We start from the raw sequence: 19495 nt of genomic DNA, 5'->3' as shown, positions 1-19495 counted from the left end.
TTCAATAAGCATAATTATAGTTTAGGCTAATGTATTTTACCATAATTTTGATTTGCATAAAGCTATAGTGTACAGTAGGTTAGGGTGCGGCGGGGTGGCCCTTGGGCCACCCATAAGCCGCCAATATGCTTTAGAATATTAGGCTTAAAAATTGTTATAGTGTAAAAGAGTAAAAAATAAACTTTCTCACAAAATATTTATCTCATGGAAAGTTAAAACTGTAGTCCATACTGAATCTAGAGTATTTGAGGGATAGACTTAATATGTTCTATACCTAGTAAATAATAAAAACCAGTGTGAACTAAAATTTTATTGATCTCCAAATTCGTTGTGAATAACCGGTACTGTAGCTATTGTTACAGGTATATTTTCATAAAGAGTAGCATGAAAGAGGAAGATGATCTCCACCTGCAAAAATAGTACCTATATAGATATCATGCCTTCATCATAGTACCTTTTTCTTGGTATAAATGATGACAGATGATTGCAAAAACATCTTTCTGGATCACGCATACATTTAATAAGTAACGGAGTACCTCCTAATTCCATGGGATCACGTTCTTAAATCTGTCTGTGTTCTGGACATGGATTTAGTAATACTTCGTGTACGGAGTAGGTACCTACTAATTCCATGGTTCTGGATAAACGTTCTCGAAAGCATATTTTTTAAATTTTTGTCGCTTAATTTATTTCAAATGAGGACGCTACTGTTCACATTTTACGTGTTGAACACAGTGGCGCCTTTGCTTAGTGACCTCGCTCTATATCACATATACCAAAAAAATGGCCTATTCACATTTACTTAGTTATAGGTTCTTTGGAAATATTGCCTTGGTTAGCTAATAATATTTACAACGTACTCTCAAAACATATGAGATTACAATCATCGCATCCGTAGTGAAGACTGTAGACGGCGTAGTACTTGGTATGTCCAAGGTAAGATTGCAAGTTTCAGTAACCGAGTTCGATAATTTATTATGTTCTATATGGTATACGGTTCTTTCTTCTTCGGCATGGCCGTCAAATATGCTGTAGTTTACCTTCTGAAATACGTTTTAAAAATAACAGTAATAAACATTAAGATTTTACAATTTTCTTTTTCTAGCTGTCTCTTCTGATGTTTCCCGTGGCAGGGCAAAGGCCTCCGTTCTTTATTCCAAGAATCTCTACTAGTTGCTGCTTGCTGTCACTCCCGCAGGAAATCTTCCAATTTATAACAAAAAAATAAAATTAAGATTTAAAATAAATAAGGACCATTCTAAATTAGGATTGGAGATTAGGATCCTTTTTTATTATCAGATAACTAAAGTGCGGCGGAAATGACTACTAACGCCCTCAAAAGTTGAGTGGCAAAACAATAACAAATAACTTGTACTAGGTACAGCTACTATTTCTGACTACATATACCTAGTAGGCGAAGTAGTACCTATAGTAGTACATAAACTTACTTGAATTAATTGCACTTTAATTTTATTAATTCTAGCTTTCTTATCATTATCAATTTTCAATTGCATAGGTATTTTTTGTTTAGAAGCAAAACCTTCATATGTTTTCAGTCTAACAGAAATATGTTTTGAATTCCAAAATGTTTTTTGGAATATGTGTGTCGAAGGCACCTACAACAAACAAAATTATACAACATTGGAAGTAATTGGTCCATTGATTCAATAAAAACTATGAGGATAGTTGTACCTACCGCGAATTCTTCGATACTGTTGAGATTAACATTTCCTAATACTACAAATGGTATCGTCATTTTGGGTTTCCACATTCCTTTCATCTTAATTTTGATGGAGTAGCGAACTTTTGCGATGGAGCTCTCGAACGTAGATAGCAGGTCTTCAGGCAATGTGAAATGAAATGGAAAGTGGTATATTCCTGGATTGACAATTCTTCCTGTAATTTTTGTGAAATGAATATAAAGTTTGTGTTCAGATAGAATAGTCAACAGCACGACAACCGCAACCGCTCTCCCGGATATGACGCTCCAAATGTCTTCTAAAAAAGATTAGGCTGTTATTCTACGACATGCCGACGTGCGACGGCTGCTTGTCTCATGTAAACCCCGTTTGGGAAAGCTGTTGTTGTCTATCAGCTGTCAAAGTATCTTAACCCTTACTTGCCTAGGAAACCATCCAAAAAAGAGTATGGAACGATTGACCAGGTTCAAAGTTGGGAACCAAATTTTCTATATCTATACGTAAATTATTTTGTTTCGAAATACTACTAGTTTATGTCTTTGAAACATAATATGATTTTATAAATAAATGCCTTGACTTTAACTCGTTTCGAATTTACCAAAGGTGTTTCCGAAGACATCCATTTCAATATGTAATAGTTTTCTCTTCTCCGAATATATCTTTATATACGGCATTGTAGGCTTGGATCTGGTCCATTGTGCTTCACCAAAACCTATTATCTGGAAATCGATATCTGAAAAGATCAAAAATAAAATTTACAAACGCATTGTAGGTCTATGTTCCAGCCTGCCTTTAGTGCCCCATGATCGTATTGCAGATGTTCCAGCCTGCCTTTAGTGCCCCATGATCGTATTGCAGATGTTCCAGCCTGCCTTTAGTGCCCCATGATCGTATTGCAGATGTTCCAGCCTGCCTTTAGTGCCCCATGATCGTATTGCAGAAGGATGGCAATATATTTTGTCAGAAAGTGAAACTTTTAAAAATGCGAAGATCCGGGAATTTATTCAATATTTTGAGAAAAATTATATTAGGAAAAATGTAGATGAATGGTGTGTATTTAACGAGAGGCACCGTACAAATAACGTAACGGAGAGTTAGAATTCTAAACACAATAAAGAGTTCAAAAAACCATGTTACCCTGAATAAATTGCTAACAGTGATATCCCAAAATACCGAGTCTCTAGACTTTCTTCGGTAACTAAACGCCGCAACGCCGCAAAGAACACTGTGAGAAAGACCATCTTATATTACATTCGCAAATGCAATTAATTCATAACGAAATTTCCTTGGGCCATTTTTTGGAAAAAATGCGTTAAATAAACCATATTGATTAAATATTTGTTAAATTATGTATTATTTTTTTTACTTGACTGTACTAAGGGACAATAACGTCATCAGTTGGTGCAAGGGACCTTAGAAGTCCCCGTGCTTCACCCAGGTGAAGAATTTTGGTGAAGCACGGGTCCGAATATGTTTCAAACACAGACATATGAGCGCGAAAGTTATTAAGACGACTTATAACAAAATCCAATAGATGCTGAACTGCATTTTTCGCAATTCCGTGTTCTTTTTTCTCAATTCATTTAATTTATAACAGAACGTAATGAAGATGCAAGAATGCTAAAAATATTTACTTTCAATGAACTTTTTCTTCGTAAACTCCATAGTAACGGTTCCTGTTACAATATCCCCTGCGTAGACACTGCCTGTAGAATCACTATTAAGCATTACAGTGCAACTTTCCCAGGTCATTATGTTATTGTTTTTCACTAAAACTGGCCAAAATACGAACAATTATAATGTCAACGTAATCATTTGTTTTGGCAGTCTCGTAACACCACCTTTACCAATTATTGATTATTTATCATTAACGAGATAATTAACTGATAACTACGATGCCCTTGATAAATACAATGGTGATCACATGTTTAACTAAATCATTTTTACAAGTTTTTTTTTTTAATTTAATTTATATATTCTTGCTTATATGTACATTTTTACTGGGCAGTTCCAAAAAAAAGTATTAGATCTATTTTACCAATGTTAAAGTCTGTCATCAGTTGTTGTTAGTATTCGCGAGAAACGTTGCTTGATTAACATAACAGGAGAAAAAATAAAATATTTTAATAGAAATAATAAATATAATTAAAGTAATACAATCCAATTTTATAGGAAAATAACAATGTCAAGAATGCGTATAAAGGAATTCATAGATCGTACGTAAGAATCAATGATTTGAATTATATAAAATGTTGTGTTCACACTTTGTACAACCGACAATTTATTTTAGGTTGTGGTGTAATGGATATGGAATGTATCACTCGTGCACCTCCCTACACTGCCAGCAGTCAACGTATTATTTATTTACTTTACCATATTAAAAAACTGGTTAGTGCCCGCGGCTCCGCTCGTGGTAAAAAGTACCCTATGCCATTTTTTAGTTCTGCAACTATCTCCACGCCAAAAACCACCTCAATCCAGTGCTCCGTTTTGACGTGAAAGATGGACAAACACACTTTCACATTTGTAATATTAGTATGGATCAGAAAATACTAATTCTCCATCACACTATTCATTTAGGACTAATCACATGGTATTACATTCCAATTTTTAAATTGGATTCAAATGAATTCCTTTTTGTATAAAAATTTTGATTATCGTATGGTAATCAACCTAGATAACGCTCAAATGATCTTGACGAACAAAATTTGCATTAAAATAAGGAACTTGATCTTGTACTTCTACAAGGTTGTTTAAAAATTATCAAAACCTAACCATCACAGATTTATTCATAGTCAGACATTACTAAATTTCGTCAGAAAAATAAAATATATAACGCACCGTACAGATGACAAAGAAAAGCGTTTTTTTTATCTAAAATATTACACGATGATTCATTAAAATATACAGATGCCGCCGATAAATAAATAATCGGGCAATAAAAATTGTTGAAGATCAACATTGAAAATAATTTACAAATACATTAATGAAATATATTGCTTCGTTAATCCAAACCCCCGTGGTCCCTACATGTAATTATTTTTTGGCCCCTTTTTATTTACCGCCGGCTACTTCTTGAATGAATAATGAGAGTGGATTGCTGATCACAACATTCGAGTTTTTCACATTAATCGATATTCAAATAAAATCATTTCACGAAAATACTTTCATGTAATGTAATTTTTGAAAATATAATAAAATATTTTCATACAATTTCAGTCGTAAAGTAAGTCACATACAAATAAAACGATTATATCGATAAAAATAGGACATAACAACCTAGTTATAGCAGCTCAATAAATTTGCCAGATTACAAAAAATCTCTATAAGCCTTCATAGTCTTATAAATCTGTAAAAATTTGATACGATAAACACTAAAAATGGACCGCCGATATTAACTAAACTTACAAAATAATAAAAATTAATTTCTTATTTTATTATAAAAATATACAATAACGCTAAAATATCCACGTTTAACGGTGCAACATTGATCTATTTCCTTACAGCTAAAATTACACGTAATGCCGAAAATGTCGGGCGTTCAATGAAAATTGTGTATATTTATGGTGTATTGTATATATTTGACTTGAAGTTCAAGTATTTTTGCCATTTACTGAATGTGGAAACAAAATCCATGACAAAACACAATCTTGAAATGGACTTACGGTTTTATTTCATCACAATTTCACATCTCACTCTTAATTTTATTAAAAATCTGCCTTTAAAAATTCCACATAAATTTGGACATTGTTGATATAATGATACGTTCTTGCTAAGACCACTTTGTGTTAAATCTACACGATTTCCAGTGGGCGGCCCGCCAGCGGCAGTAACCGTCAGTCACAGTATCTATGAGATTGCAGTCCTCAATACATAACCTCGTACACGGTCGCCTTTTTGTCCCCGGACCCCGTCACTATGAACTTGTCGTCCGAGGAGATGTCGCAACTCAACACCGACGATGATTCTTTAGACTGTAACAAAGGTCAAGATGGAAAATGGTTTTTTCAAAGTATTAGAGTGTCATTATTGTTACAGAACAACATATTACATCCATTATATTGCATAATTTTTTTTTACAAAAATGACATTTTTGCTGTAAGCTTTTATTGTTGTCACAGACATCTTATTGCATTCAATGTGTGACAAAAATAACATGTCCGTGCAACAAACCGTTGAGGAGCTCCCACGTCTGGAGCCGTTCCTGGGTGCATGCTTATCATAATAATGCATTGTCATACAAAATTTCAGCTCGATCGGTCGAAGATATCTGCTTCAAAAATTAAGTTGCAAACTTCCACCCGAATAGTCATAGTCACATACGTAGTAAGTTACATTGCAAGTTAAATAAAAGCTTGTAAAGTAAAAATAGACAATCGAACCTGGAATATACTAGCGCCGTAGGGCGTGCGCCAGGCGTTGAGCAGGTTGTCCTTGCCCGTGGACACGAACCACTTGCCGCTGAGCGCGAAGCGCAGCGACAGCACGCACGACTCGTGCAGCAGCAGCTGGTAGCGGTCCGGCTTGCCCGCGTGCAGCACCTCCACGTGCGAGTTCTCCATGCCCACCGCCAGCCACGAGCCTGACATGACACCGGTCATAAATTACATTCATTGCCTACTTGCCTGCTTAAAAAAATCACTATATAGAATAAACTAAGTCGTCTATGTGTGCTTACATCTTTAAAACTACGCAACGGATTTTGTTTTTTAATAAGCAGAGAGATTCCAGAGGAAGGTTTATATATAAGTAACATGCATAACATTGCACCCGTGCGAAGCCGCAGCGGGTCGCTAATATTATATTATATACAAATATACGTAGAAGAAAGAGTAACTCACCGGTGGGACAGTACCCGAGCGAGAATATCTGGCTGTTAAAGTCGTGCTGGTGCAGCTGGCGGCCCTCGCGCAGATCCCACGAGCGCACGGTGTTGTCCAGACCTCCCGTCCACAGCCGCGTGCCGTCCGGACTTATGTCTATGCAGGACGCGCCGTCTGTATGGCCTGCCCGAAAAAAATAAAGTTAATCTTTATTCAAATGTTTGTCTCTTGATTTTTATTTCCTCTTTAGATTCATGCTCTCCTAGTAGTAGCAACAAAATACAAGAGAACTTTTGCAAAGATTGTCTTTAAAATCAGGAGGTTTTAACATTATTCGAGTTTTGGCTACTTTAAACAAAATAATAAAATACCTTGGAATTGTCTAACTAAAGTTTGATTCTGGAGATCCCACACAGCTATGTTGCCGTCTGAACAGCAACTGAAGCATACCTGAAAATAAAACACAGTCTAATAGTCAAGGAAGGATTTTCACTGGCCCCAAGGTCTCCCCGCCCACAACCAGTGTTTGGAGTAATGACAAATACTTCCTTGGCTGTTAAAGTCATTACTCCCCGCTCACTTATATCTCATTATCTCCTAGTAGCAATCAATCCATCCGCGGTCAGCGTTGGACCCCGCGGAAATAGCGTAAACCCTTCTCGTTCATGCTCGCCTAGTAGAAACCTGACGCCAGTACAGACGATAAGAAGTAGAACAATTCATCGTCTCCCGATGTTTGTTTATTTTATTACTTATCTTCCATCAAATTCATATCACAATCAGCACACTTCTACGTTAATCTTTCCTTGCAGGTTTTCCACTGTTAACTTCCTTCATGGTCTCCGGGTATACATCCTATGGTTTCCATGGTGTTACCTGTTCTTTACGCTCCTTGGTCGTACCTTGGAGTCCGGGCTGATGGCCAGCGCGTAGCACGCGGGAGCCGAGGAGGTGAGCTCAGCGCGCATGCGCGGTGTGGGCGCGGCGAGGTCCCAGATGGACAGGTTGGAGGCCTCCCCGCCCACGATCAGCGTGCGCCCGTCCGGCAGCAGCTTCACTGAGCGAATGTAGTTGTCGCGTTGCTGTATATATAATATATGTTGCTGTATACATATATATCATATATGGATATAATAAATATATATGGACAAATCACGCAGATTGCGTTAGCCCAAAAATAAGTTCTTATGTACATACGTATCATATTACATGATACGTATGTACATACATTATGTAAAGTTCTTATGTACATACTAGCTCAAGAGTACTAGGTCGGTCGCCTGTAGGTAAGCTACAGACCGGCTGTAATATAATATAATATAATATATATCTTTATTCATCTCACACAATTGTTACTAGAGGTATTATCCTTAAAACTAAAGAACAGTTTCCTTAATGCTAGAAATTGTGAGAGAATGGTGTCCGAGATAAGTTTCAAAGAAACTTGTAATACAGATCACCAAGAATCACACAAGGTTAGAGTAGAAAACTAAAATATGCTAGTTTGGATATTGATTGACTTGTTGATGTGCCAGAACATATGAGAATCAAAGATACTTAAACAAAGTCAAAATATTTTAACTTACTTTGTTACAAACTCGGTTATATAAAAACAAGGAGTTGCGTGTGTTTGCGCGGAGTGAGTGTATTTCGTGGGTGTAGTGGTAAAAAAGTAATAATAATAATGTTGAGTATATAGTAGTAAATAGATTTTTACATATATGAAATAAATGAATAAAATAAATTAATGTATAACTATATGTTCAAACTTTAGATCTTTGCAATACGGAAAAACGAAAACGTTGAGTTAAAATTTGGAATTAAATTGGAGATCAGTCATTTTAATGGAGTAAGAAGCTTTTCAGTGTCATCATAATTAAGGGTTTTCAAGTACCTGGTACTACCTGTACCTTGGTCTAGCCGCACTTCTAAGTTTAGCCGTAACACAAACGTACAAAGAGTATAGAGAAAGAATTATCTTTCTCTATTCATTATCATAGGAGATATCATTAGATATCTCCTATGATATTGAATGAAATAATTTTTTCCGAGACGAATGATCGTCTCGGAAAGACTATCCAGCAACAAAATTTAAAACACTTACCAAACAATCCAACTGAGATAACGGCTCTAGCGCAGCCGGCGACCCAGGATTGCTAATATCCCACAGCTTCACGCATCCCTTTCCTCCTGTATATGCACGTCTCGCTCCCCCAGTCAGTGACAGGGCTACCGCGCACACAACTTCTCCATGGGGTAACGAAGTTGCTTGTCTGACAGCCCTAGGGACCCCAGGAGCTAGTAATGCATCGGCTGGAAATCCTACTGGTTGGAGGGGACCCCCGCAAGAGTGGTAGGAATATGCACTGTGAAAAGAAAAAATAAAATTTAATACATATAAAAAAGAACATAACATAAATTTGAGTAATGGTGTAATGTTTGTAAAAATAACTATATAAATTGAAAATAATACAAAAAAGATACAAACTACGAAGACACGGTGGACTTATTCCATGTAGGGATGTCTTACAGTCAACCTACAATAGCGTGAGAGGAATTGACGATAGGTGGATAGATATCACTACCCCAAATTACGATGTTACAGCCAACCGATCTTAATTAATACATGTAAAACATATACCGCATACTATAAAATACTCAAGATTCATGGATCCCATACCGCCAGTCCTACGTAATCAGAAGAACACTTACGACTTGGTGGGTCCGATCCCGTTGGGCCTCGCGTGGGGCGCGTGGGGCGCGTGGGGCGCGTGGGGCGCGTCGTAGGGCGCGGCGCCGGCGGGACGGTACGCGTACGGGAACCCGTACCGCGCGGGTCCCGTCGGCGTCGGCGCGCGACCCGACTTCGCGGTCGGCGTGCCGGGCTTCTCCTGACACGTTCCAAATTACAATTCATTTATTCGCTTTAGAGCCCGAGTCGACATTATTCGCCGACATACATAGTATTATGCCAGCTCCACAATGTTGCCAAACAGTTTGAACCAAACTTTGACGGATCCGGTGTACATTGCTGGTTTTTCATTGCGGTAAATAAAAGCACTCATACTAACTACGCAATGTTCACGCATTCCAGTCGGATGTGTCCGAGTTCGGCGACAGTGTGGTACACTGGCATTACTACAATATACACAGTATTCCAGTTTTGAATCCATATGCTAATATTAATATGAAAATGTATTTATTTCTCCTCCTTCTGAATGGTTTTCGGAATGTTTCGACCGCTGCGACCGCGCTGTCATTACGATCCGTCAATTTTCTTGAGGAAGGAATAGTTGCCAAAATAAATAATTCATGTAATTAACATTACCACAGCACCGATAAATGTTAAAATTGGAAAAATTGTAATAACAATGCGGTCGAAACACTCTGAGAACCACCCTTCTGTAATTTATTGTGTAAACTGCACTAGATAGAAACGTTAATATACCTTGTTGACAAATTTAATATTTGACAAAGATGATAAACGTACCAAAGATCTGACAACTAAGTTTGCTGAACCGAGGAGAAAAAGTAACAAAGCGGACCTTGGGTTCCGACGCTCTACGGCTAAGAACCGGGAAAACGGTAAGACCAAATTATTCACGTATCTATCCATAATACTCACATCTTTGGAACTCTTGGGTGTAGATCTACTAGAAGAGGACCCCGACCGCGAAGGAGGTCGCGGGCCATTTTCCGCCCTCTCTCCGCCGTCCGTGCGTACGCTGGGCGATCCTCTTTCTTCCTACAAATAACATCGTAATATATTAATATAAAACATAATATATTTGTGCACCACAGCTCAAAAGGGCCACAACTCAGCTAAGCGCTTTCTATAATAACTTTACATTTATTTTTATTTATTTAATTAACTGGGAGTAACAGCTGATTTTCAGCTGGCCGTCTGAGAATACGCGAACGAGATTCCATATTTTAAATTAATGATAAATAAGCAGAGTTTTAATCGGAGATAAAATAGAAAAAATATATCTTGTATACTGACGATTTCTTGTTTTTACGCATGAACGCGGCAACGAGTTCTAAGGACGCAAGAGAGGGTTTGTATCATAATAAATGGGCGTAGCAAGAGGGGTTGATGAACCCTGCCCACCTCTCAATACTTGCCCACGTCTTAAGCAAAAAAGCTGAAAATAAATTGTAACCGGCCCGACTCTGCAATCGTGTTCTATTCCAAAGCTTTTTTAAACAGGTGTTGAAAAGGCGCCCGTACGAACAAGGTCACACCTAAAGTTAAAGTCAAGATCAGCACTTCATGTTCTTACCTCATTAGCGACATCTACAACAAGATCTTGATCACTTTTCTCCGCGTCGCTGTCCTAAAACATTAAGAACCTGTTTCATTTACACTTGAATAACAATAAACAATAAGTTATTGGCTAGCAATAAATTCATATTTTGAAAAATAATTGTAATGAAAGCTTGAATGTAACTGAAAACAAATTGTAAAAAATTCAATCATCATGCTCGAATTTTGGATATAAGGCGCTACACACAGATACATTTCTACTTTCTTTTTTTTTAGAAAGAAGAGGAACTAGTAAATATTGTAATGTTATTGACATATATTTCTGATTGTATAAATTTTGTTAACATTAGGTAACAGTTTTATAAAGTCTTTTAATAAATGATAAAAAAAATAATTAAATATAATTTATTATTATTTTTTATCACTCGACTGTAAAACGAAAATAAAAAATGTGTGCATGTAGAGCCTACCCGATGAGCAAGTACTAGGCTGACATAAAAGCGAGAAGCAACACTGAAGCGACACATACACTACACAGACTCACATGACTGAGTACCTTCTCCTCCTTCCTACGTTTGACGTCCAACGCTTCGGGCTCGGCCGGCGAGCGTGGCCGGTATTTCTGTTCCCTTTCGTGCGGGGAAACGGAACGCCTCTGTAACATTAACTGGATTTAAAAGAAACAATTAATTTCCAATTAGATTATGTACTAAAATCAATATAAATATTGATTAATATAAATATATCAATAGAAATAAATTTCTAGCGAACAAACATATGTGGCCGTCCAAATCAAAAGGGACCTTATGGCGGCTGGCACTTAGGCCTTTATTGCCGTTGTTCGAATACAAAACATCGGCAATAATGGCGTAAGTGCCGGGCGCCATAAGATCCCTTTTGATTTGGACGGCCACAATAATAAACTTAGGGACGGATTAAGTCTGTTTGTAGTTGTTTTCGTTAAAAGGCTATAATAAAATAGTACACCTGTTGCAATCTGGCGTCGTCGCGGGGCGGGTGAGGATGCGGTGGTACTGGGGGCACAGCGCCTAGAAGAGGTGGTTTGATGTCCGCCGGCGGGGGTAACTCCACCTGTAAACGAATTATTTTATTCAATACTACCACCTAACTAAAAACTAACGCTTATAACTAAAACTACAGACAACCTAGATGCCTCTGTTCTGTCTATGAGTTCATGACACTCCACACTAATTTCAAAATTATTATTATACAACTTCGAGAGCAACCCACCGTCCACCACGTGTCCAACCCGCACATTTGCTCCGCGTAGAGGTTTTCAATATAGACTGTATGGATAAAAACATAACAAGTGGGTCATACTTATGTTTTGTATATAAAATAGTGGAGGCTTAAAGCTGGTACAAGACAAAATATTGTTATGTGACAAGGACAACATTCATTGCGACACCGTAACTGAAAGGCCTGAGCTCAAATGGACGAAATAATCAGCAAAAATAAATTGACCTTATGAGCGGGGGGCGGCAGATGCGGCGGGGGAGGGGGGCCTGCTCCCGGGAACAAAACACCCGCCCCTAGCAGCCCCGCCGCGGACCCCACTCCGTGCGCGCCCAGCCCTGCTTGCGCGTGGATTTGTTGCTGCAAAAAAAAAAAAACAAAATGGATGACCACAATGATGAAAACGAAAATGCGATAAGAGTGGTCACATACTGGTATCACTTAATATACATAGCCAAGATCTTGAACGAAAGGAAGAGAAAACTAAAATTTTGGTTGGCTAGATGGCGCCTGATATGATTGTGAGTTATCTTGCGAATCGAAAAAGTATAACGTATGAGAGAGTTTTAAGTTTTGGTACAACAGTACCAAATCTCATATTATACTTTTTCAGCTACAAAATAAAAACTACCTACTAAAATGTAGGCTACATCGTGTCTTAACCCGCCACCGTTGATCAATGTAAATAAAGTATTATAAAATACTACATTATCTCCAAATCTCTCCCTGGTAGACCATACTTGTGGAAGACTGTTATTAGTTTGTAAACAGAGAAACAAGGTATTTTCTAAATTTATTCACTCACTCTCTAATGGTCGCCTATTAGTAAGTTGTATTAGTATGTCAAACGAAATCAAACAGATAGTTAACATTCTAGAAACGGTGAAACTTAACTCATATGCAAATATGTATAAAAAGTCATGAATACACAGCGTCGTATGCACAGCAAATTAACAAATTGCTCAATGATAAAAACATTTACTTTGGGATTTATGATAGCCTTGTGATATGTGATCACAATTAAATAAATGTTGAACATTTTTATGAAATATTACGGAGATATAATTGGGTAAGGGAATGGCTATGCCCTAGATCTCATTTTAAGACGTTAATTCGAAAAGTTTTACCCCATAAATATATAATAAATATATTTTTAGACACAATATAGGTATATTAGAGTTATTAAAGAGCAAGACTACTTGTACTAATATGTATTCTAAGACAAGGCTAGGAGTAAAGCTTTCGAATCACCCGAAAATATACTGAAAGTGGGCATCTATCACACCATAATAAATGTAATATTTTTTGTAGGTAAATATTTATTTCTGAACATATATTTAGTGGATGATTAATAATCCGCTCTTTGAAAAATATTTAAATTAAAAAATAATTGAAAATAAGACTACGAGTCCACGCCATGTAAATAGGACCGTGTTTACAAGATTTTAGGTGATTGTTTTAAAGTCATCCAAAACAAAACATGATAGAACTCATCGTATAATATTATATGTGTCATGTCACGTTCAAACACACATTTAAATAAAATGAGCCCACTTGATTGTATGTTAATTTAATAATTATCGCCAAAAAGTAGAAAAAATATTGGCATACTTTACGTTGGTATGCATAATATTATTCTTGCTAGACTTCAATGATAAAGTATTTTCAATAACCTAAAATCATCCTAAAATAAAAAAAATCTACACGTGATAAAGCCGTGGTATATAGACTTTTGCAGATATTACGCATATCTGCAAAAGTCTGTTTTAATACCAATAAGGATGAATGTGTTCAAGACAACTCGTGGTAATGATTTTTTTATTATTACTAGCGGCCTGTCCCGGCTCGCGGTCCTAAACCTCCTTAGAAAGCACATCTATTCGTGAAAACCGTGCAAAAATCCGTCCGGTAGTTTTAGAATTTATCGCGTTCATACCGACAGACGTGACCGGACTTCTTTTTTTAAGTTCACATACAAATACAGAACAGTATCAAACATATATCGCTATAGCAACTGAAATATATTTTATATTTACCCTCTAAAACCAAACTGTGATGTGATGGTTAAGTTAAAACTTAAGAGTGGAATCTAACTATAGTAGGCATGTGTGTGCATATTAATTTAAAGATTAGTACACCCATTACAATACTACCTATTGATGTATATTTATGGCAATTTGTGTCGTTTCAAAGTAAATTTATTTGTTCTATAATACTATGTTTGAACACCATTCTTAACCTTTTTTTACATGCAAATACATATACTTACCCATCCATATTGATATTATTGTTTCTACTTATCAAAAATACGTAAGTGGCTGTGCTACACATAAGTTATTTCCCCGAACCTCATTTTACTGTCATAAACATTAAAAGAAAGAAACTGTGAACCGGACTCGCGCGCACAGGGTTCCGTACCGTATACGTAGATATGTGAATTCTAGATTCCAATCCTAAAGCGAGCGGATAACATTTTTTTATAAAATGAAAATAACGACTAATATCACTGAAAATATTTATTTTGTGATTAAATGTAACATAAATTGTCTAACTTTTTCACAGCTGAAAAGTATAGAGTATTTGCGTGTTCCTGAGGAACTTAACAGACAGACAACAAAATGATCCATTAAGGGTGCCGTTTTCTTATGCAGATACGGACGGAACTCTAAAAATAAACCATGATATATGAAAAATGCTTGATAAAACCGAAGAGTGGAAATGTGGATATTAACCAGCAACAAAAATGAATGAAAAAAAAAATGTTAATCACAACAGACATGTATCAAGCACAATATCTGAACTTACAAGGAGCTGTTGTAGACCTTGTTGTTGTTGTTGCTGCAGACAACAATAAAAAAAATTTATTCTTTTTCTTACAACAACAACAAAAAATACTTTACGTTATAAGTTCTCCAAAATAAATCATTTGATGAATTTACAAACTTTTTTTTAAACAAAATTAAAAATATTTTTTGTCATATTAAAGTAACATACTGTAAACAATTTCTTTTCAATACTGATTTCTTTCATGACGTTATTAGTAAAAAACTAAATGTAAAAAGCCAATTTCAAAAAAATAAAGGGTAAGGAAAATTACTATAATTGAGAATCAAGTCGCAACAACAATTGCCTTGCTATTTTAATACTTATATATAGATATTTAGCAGGATTTAAAGCCAAATAGCACATATACTATCCTAGACACATAGAATCAGGCCCATTCACACCTACCCTCTCCACCAGTAATGCTAGCTAATTCATAACTGCACAGCGTATGAGTGACATAACATTTTGGAGAGGCATTGTAATAACAGGTCCTGTGGCAAAAGATCCTAGGGTACAAAGTGGGCACCATGCGTGTGACACCCGTGATGTTGCAGGCGTCCATAGGTTGTGGCTTTTACAGTAGGCCATAGTCTTTTTGCCTGCTTGGCCACATTAATAAAAATAAATAAAACGCAGAGTTTGACAAATAGGATGAACAACAACTACAGTAACATCCTCTATGTTAAGCTTTTCACATAATTTTGTTAAATGAATCCCAGACAGTATTACTATAAAATTATTTCGAACTGTGTCTATTAAGTAAATAATTATTGAGATAGCTTTTACTATACAGATTACCTGCTTTTCTGGCAACTTACATATTTGATACTCACCCCGATGATAGCATTAAGTTCAGACATGGTGACTTGCTTTGCTCTCTCGACTGCTGAAGCCACTTGTTGCTGGTGCTCTTGGGCCAGAAAAGGAAGTACCTGGCCAATTATTGCGCTAAGCCGTTTTGCTATCTCAGTCTGTAGTCAAAAAGGTAAAATTTTTATTTAATAAAATAAAAAACTTTCAGAAATTAAATGAGTATGAACACAAATAAATGTAAGATTTCACTATACATATTTATATATGAGACATTCTACTAATAATGGTACCAATGGGGTATTTTTTTTACACTTATGTTATTATTTTGGTGATTATAGAAATAATCTTAACTAAAAATCGACCATACCATTTACCCATACAATGTTCCATAATAATACTCAAAAAAATACCTGTTTATGCATTTCCACATTCAAGCCGTAAGACATTTCATAATACTGAAAATAAAAATATTTCAGATGTTAGTCAGTAAATCATGTTTCTAATCTATAGAATGATATGATGAAATAAAGAGTAGGTAAATACTGAAACAATTACCATCACATAATGTCTTTGCATTTCTGTTTTTTCACTGGCCAACTTTTCACATTCTATTTTTAAACTGTAAATACAAAAAATTACATAATTAGTTTTAAAATAATTCAAATTCAATAGATATATTAATATACTTTAATGAGGATCCTTTACTCTTTAATCTATATATAACCATGATAGTGCAGTTAGTAGGCAGTGTGCTAAAATCACATGATAGATCCATAAGATAAGCAATTTTATGCAGTGTGTGGACAGGCAGAATCCACTAACCATCACAAATGTGAAAAAGAAAGGCTTTCAACAAATAGATAATCACTGTTCTGTTTTGAAGTTAGTAAAATAGACAAAGATGAGTTGCTTCAGGAGATAATTGATGACAACCTCACTAAACCCTGCTACATAATAAAAAAAAAAATTAAGTTCAACAAATTAAATTCAACAAATTAAATTTTACATCTAAACATTTCACCTGTGATATTGAGCTTGTAAAAAGTTGAATTCCTCTTTTATCCTTTCCAATGTGTCCGCAATGGTAAATTTAATAGACCCTGCTGTTGGTTGCGGCCCCTGGAATAACACAAAACAGACACAATAAGGTAGCCTAAAGAAATCAAACAACCAAAAGCTAATACCTATTTAGACATTTGTTTTATCATTCTTAAAGTGCTTCTACATGACTGTAAATATTGGGAATGACTTAAACATACAAAGAAAGAGGCTTTGTGCTAAATTTTATTTATTCATTGATAAACATTTACTTCTTGTACAGTAGCTTTTGCAGATTGTGAGACCACCTCAAATTCAATAAGTGTCATATGAAAATTTGTGGTCAAATACATAAATATCAATGTATTGTTTCTAAAGATATGGCTTTACAATCACTAGTTTCTTCAATCATATAAAAGCACATATAAAACTACTTAGCAAGTATAAGGTCAAGAAAAATAACACAAACCCTTACCGCGGCGGCCGGATGCCGCGACGGAGTTGGATACATTTCTCAGCCCTTGTGCTCAATATAAATGAATAATCACAAACAAATGATGTTCTCTTTAGACCCGCTAGCGAAAAACATCGGCACCATTTCATAAATTACGGTCTGCCGCTGCTATAATACACCAAACACCGGGGAGCTCGACTTACGCGCTACGCTGAATGATACGCACAAACTTTGTCTTAAAACTTTCAAAATATCGGTCATTATAGTAACATTAACAACTTTAAGAAACAATTACCAGTAAAGGTAATGTAAAGTGCATAAAACTTTATCAAAATTAACAAGATATTAAATAAAACAAGCAACAGACAGTTCCGCAAAATTTTAACCATAAATCCACGCCGTAATTTTTGTTCGGCTGTCAAGTCATGTCATCCATCAACATCAGTCATCTATTCCATTGTGTTTAGGATGGTATTCTCGTCTTGCTTTAAACGAAACGTGTATTTAAATATCACAATAATTTATTGTAATGGCAACACTGACTTAACTGTCAGTTCTATAATGTCTATAATTAAGGTAAAGTTGCCATGTAGTTGTAGTAGTAGTACTCGTTAAAAATTTGGGTAAGACTTTAGCTAGGGAAGGAGAGCGCGTGGCATATGGTTAAATGCTACATTACATGGCATTTGAAAGCTTACATGACGTAAGTTATGGACATTTTGCTATCTTATTTGATTACGCTGCGTAACGAGAGAGGCCTATATCAAGTGGGATTTATAAAAGGCTGTCAATGAAGATAAATAAAAATATTAAAAAGAAAATTAACCCATACATTGGAATTATTTCCGTATTTGCCATACATCCATTCTGTATTATTTCCATTCTATGTTTAAAATCATTTACGGCGAGTTCAAAATTCTTAAAGGATCGACGTCATCATCATTCTATCTATTCTATATGCGTGGATTTAGTAAGTACTTCGTCGGAGTACCTACTAATTCCATGTCTATAAGTATTCGTAATTGTAATAAATATGAGAGCGTGTCACAGAAGACATCTTCAATGTAATGTTCTTATACAGAATGATTTTTTACCCAGTGTCTAAATTTATGTATTATATTCTTTGTCGAAAATAATAAGACGCGTATTTTTTCGTTCACTAAAATCAACTTACGTGTAGTTACGAGGGCACCTACACTATCAGTCACAATACTTTTGTTCGAAATGTAAACCGTCTTTTTCTAAGCAGATCCTGGCTCTTTTTATAAATTACCTTTTAACTTATTAAGCACTAGTTATTAAGTGTCTATTTTCACTGTGTCAAATGCACGCACTATTTGTGTTTTAACATATCGAGGCTTTGGGCCTCTTCAATATAAACAAGTCTTTTCACTTCACCCCACAAATAAAAGTCTAAGGGCGTCAAGTCTGGTGACCGAGGTGGCCATGCGACGGGGCCTTCACGACCGATCCAACGATTTGGGTATGTTCTGTTTAAATGTTGCTTCACAGCATGGGCATAATGGAGTGGTGCACCGTCCTGCTGTACGTAAAAGTCTCTGTGATGCAAAACGGCGAATTGCAGCATGTCTTGGTAGGTACCACCCGTAAGCCGCCCCTCGATGAAGTAAGGCCCGAGTATCTGGTCGCCTAATATCCCGGCCCACACATTTACGCTCAAAACGATGTTGGTGGTGATTTTCTTTAATTTTATGTTCATTGTTATATGACCACCAATGCTCGTTGTGTTGATTATAAATACCAACACGGGTAAACATTGCCTCGTCTGTCCATAAAATTATGGCTTCAGAGTGCGAGAGTATCCACTCACAGAAAGTACGACGGCGTGCGGCGTCTGGTGGCAATAAAGCCTGTAGTTTTTGAAAGTGGTACGGATATAGTCCAACTCTGTTCAGCACTTTCCACACTAAAGACAAAACAAGTTTTTCAGGACAAAACGCCGTGCGGCATCTCGCGTATCACCCTCGCCCTGGGATCAGCTTCAATAAATATATCTATAATATCGTCTTCAATTTCCAGAGCTAATGCCGGTCTGCCACGTCCTCTCGAGTGGCTGGGTGCAGTAAACTGGCCATGATCCAAGAGCCTTTGGTTAGCTCGCAAAATTGTTCTACGATGAGGAACTGCTGGTTCCAGTATGCCCGTAGCGCGAATTCGAGGAATACTTTCGGCCTGATACATCCTCTGGGCTGCGTTTAAACTTTCACCACTCAAAATGTAGCACCGCACCATTTTGTAGTACTCACGGTTTGAGTACATTGTAGAAAACTAAAAATACGAACGAGTTCCTATCGCG

At 36.4% G+C, this 19495-nt stretch overlaps 2 protein-coding genes across 17 annotated transcripts; both read right to left on the bottom strand.

The window, feature by feature from the left end:
• Positions 1 to 295: 295 nt before the first annotated feature.
• Positions 296 to 3639, bottom strand: LOC128675864 (arrestin domain-containing protein 3-like). 4 transcript variants are annotated; one of them, XM_053755589.1, is made up of 6 exons: positions 3335 to 3639; positions 2299 to 2433; positions 1697 to 1998; positions 1449 to 1616; positions 861 to 1043; positions 296 to 408 (listed from the first exon to the last, which is right to left on the bottom strand). In XM_053755589.1, the coding sequence occupies exons 1-6, from the start codon at positions 3450 to 3452 to the stop codon at positions 310 to 312; spliced, it is 1005 nt and encodes a 334-aa protein (XP_053611564.1). In that variant the 5' UTR covers positions 3453 to 3639; the 3' UTR covers positions 296 to 309. The 4 variants fall into 4 exon arrangements, with proteins under 4 accessions (XP_053611564.1, XP_053611565.1, XP_053611566.1 ...); XM_053755590.1 differs by having other exon boundaries at positions 1697 to 1995; XM_053755591.1 differs by having other exon boundaries at positions 1697 to 1896.
• A 170-nt stretch (positions 3640 to 3809) lies between these two features.
• Positions 3810 to 17610, bottom strand: LOC128675862 (protein groucho-like). Of its 13 annotated transcripts, none has more exons than XM_053755575.1 (18): positions 17194 to 17610; positions 16708 to 16805; positions 16242 to 16305; positions 16097 to 16141; positions 15692 to 15844; positions 14853 to 14885; positions 12276 to 12407; positions 11778 to 11882; positions 11320 to 11457; positions 10807 to 10860; positions 10149 to 10268; positions 9236 to 9414; positions 8628 to 8889; positions 7426 to 7605; positions 6895 to 6973; positions 6542 to 6706; positions 6083 to 6282; positions 3810 to 5674 (listed from the first exon to the last, which is right to left on the bottom strand). In XM_053755575.1, the coding sequence occupies exons 1-18, from the start codon at positions 17233 to 17235 to the stop codon at positions 5567 to 5569; spliced, it is 2157 nt and encodes a 718-aa protein (XP_053611550.1). In that variant the 5' UTR covers positions 17236 to 17610; the 3' UTR covers positions 3810 to 5566. The 13 variants fall into 13 exon arrangements, with proteins under 13 accessions (XP_053611550.1, XP_053611555.1, XP_053611559.1 ...); XM_053755580.1 differs by having other exon boundaries at positions 11335 to 11457; XM_053755584.1 differs by having other exon boundaries at positions 11347 to 11457.
• Between the last annotated feature and the right edge of the window lie 1885 nt (positions 17611 to 19495).

The sequence above is a fragment of the Plodia interpunctella genome, chromosome 15, assembly GCF_027563975.2.
Source record: "Plodia interpunctella isolate USDA-ARS_2022_Savannah chromosome 15, ilPloInte3.2, whole genome shotgun sequence".
NCBI classification, from domain to species: Eukaryota; Metazoa; Arthropoda; class Insecta; order Lepidoptera; family Pyralidae; genus Plodia; species Plodia interpunctella.
Note: the sequence above shows the minus strand (reverse complement) of the source record. Positions and strands in the feature narration are given on the sequence as shown.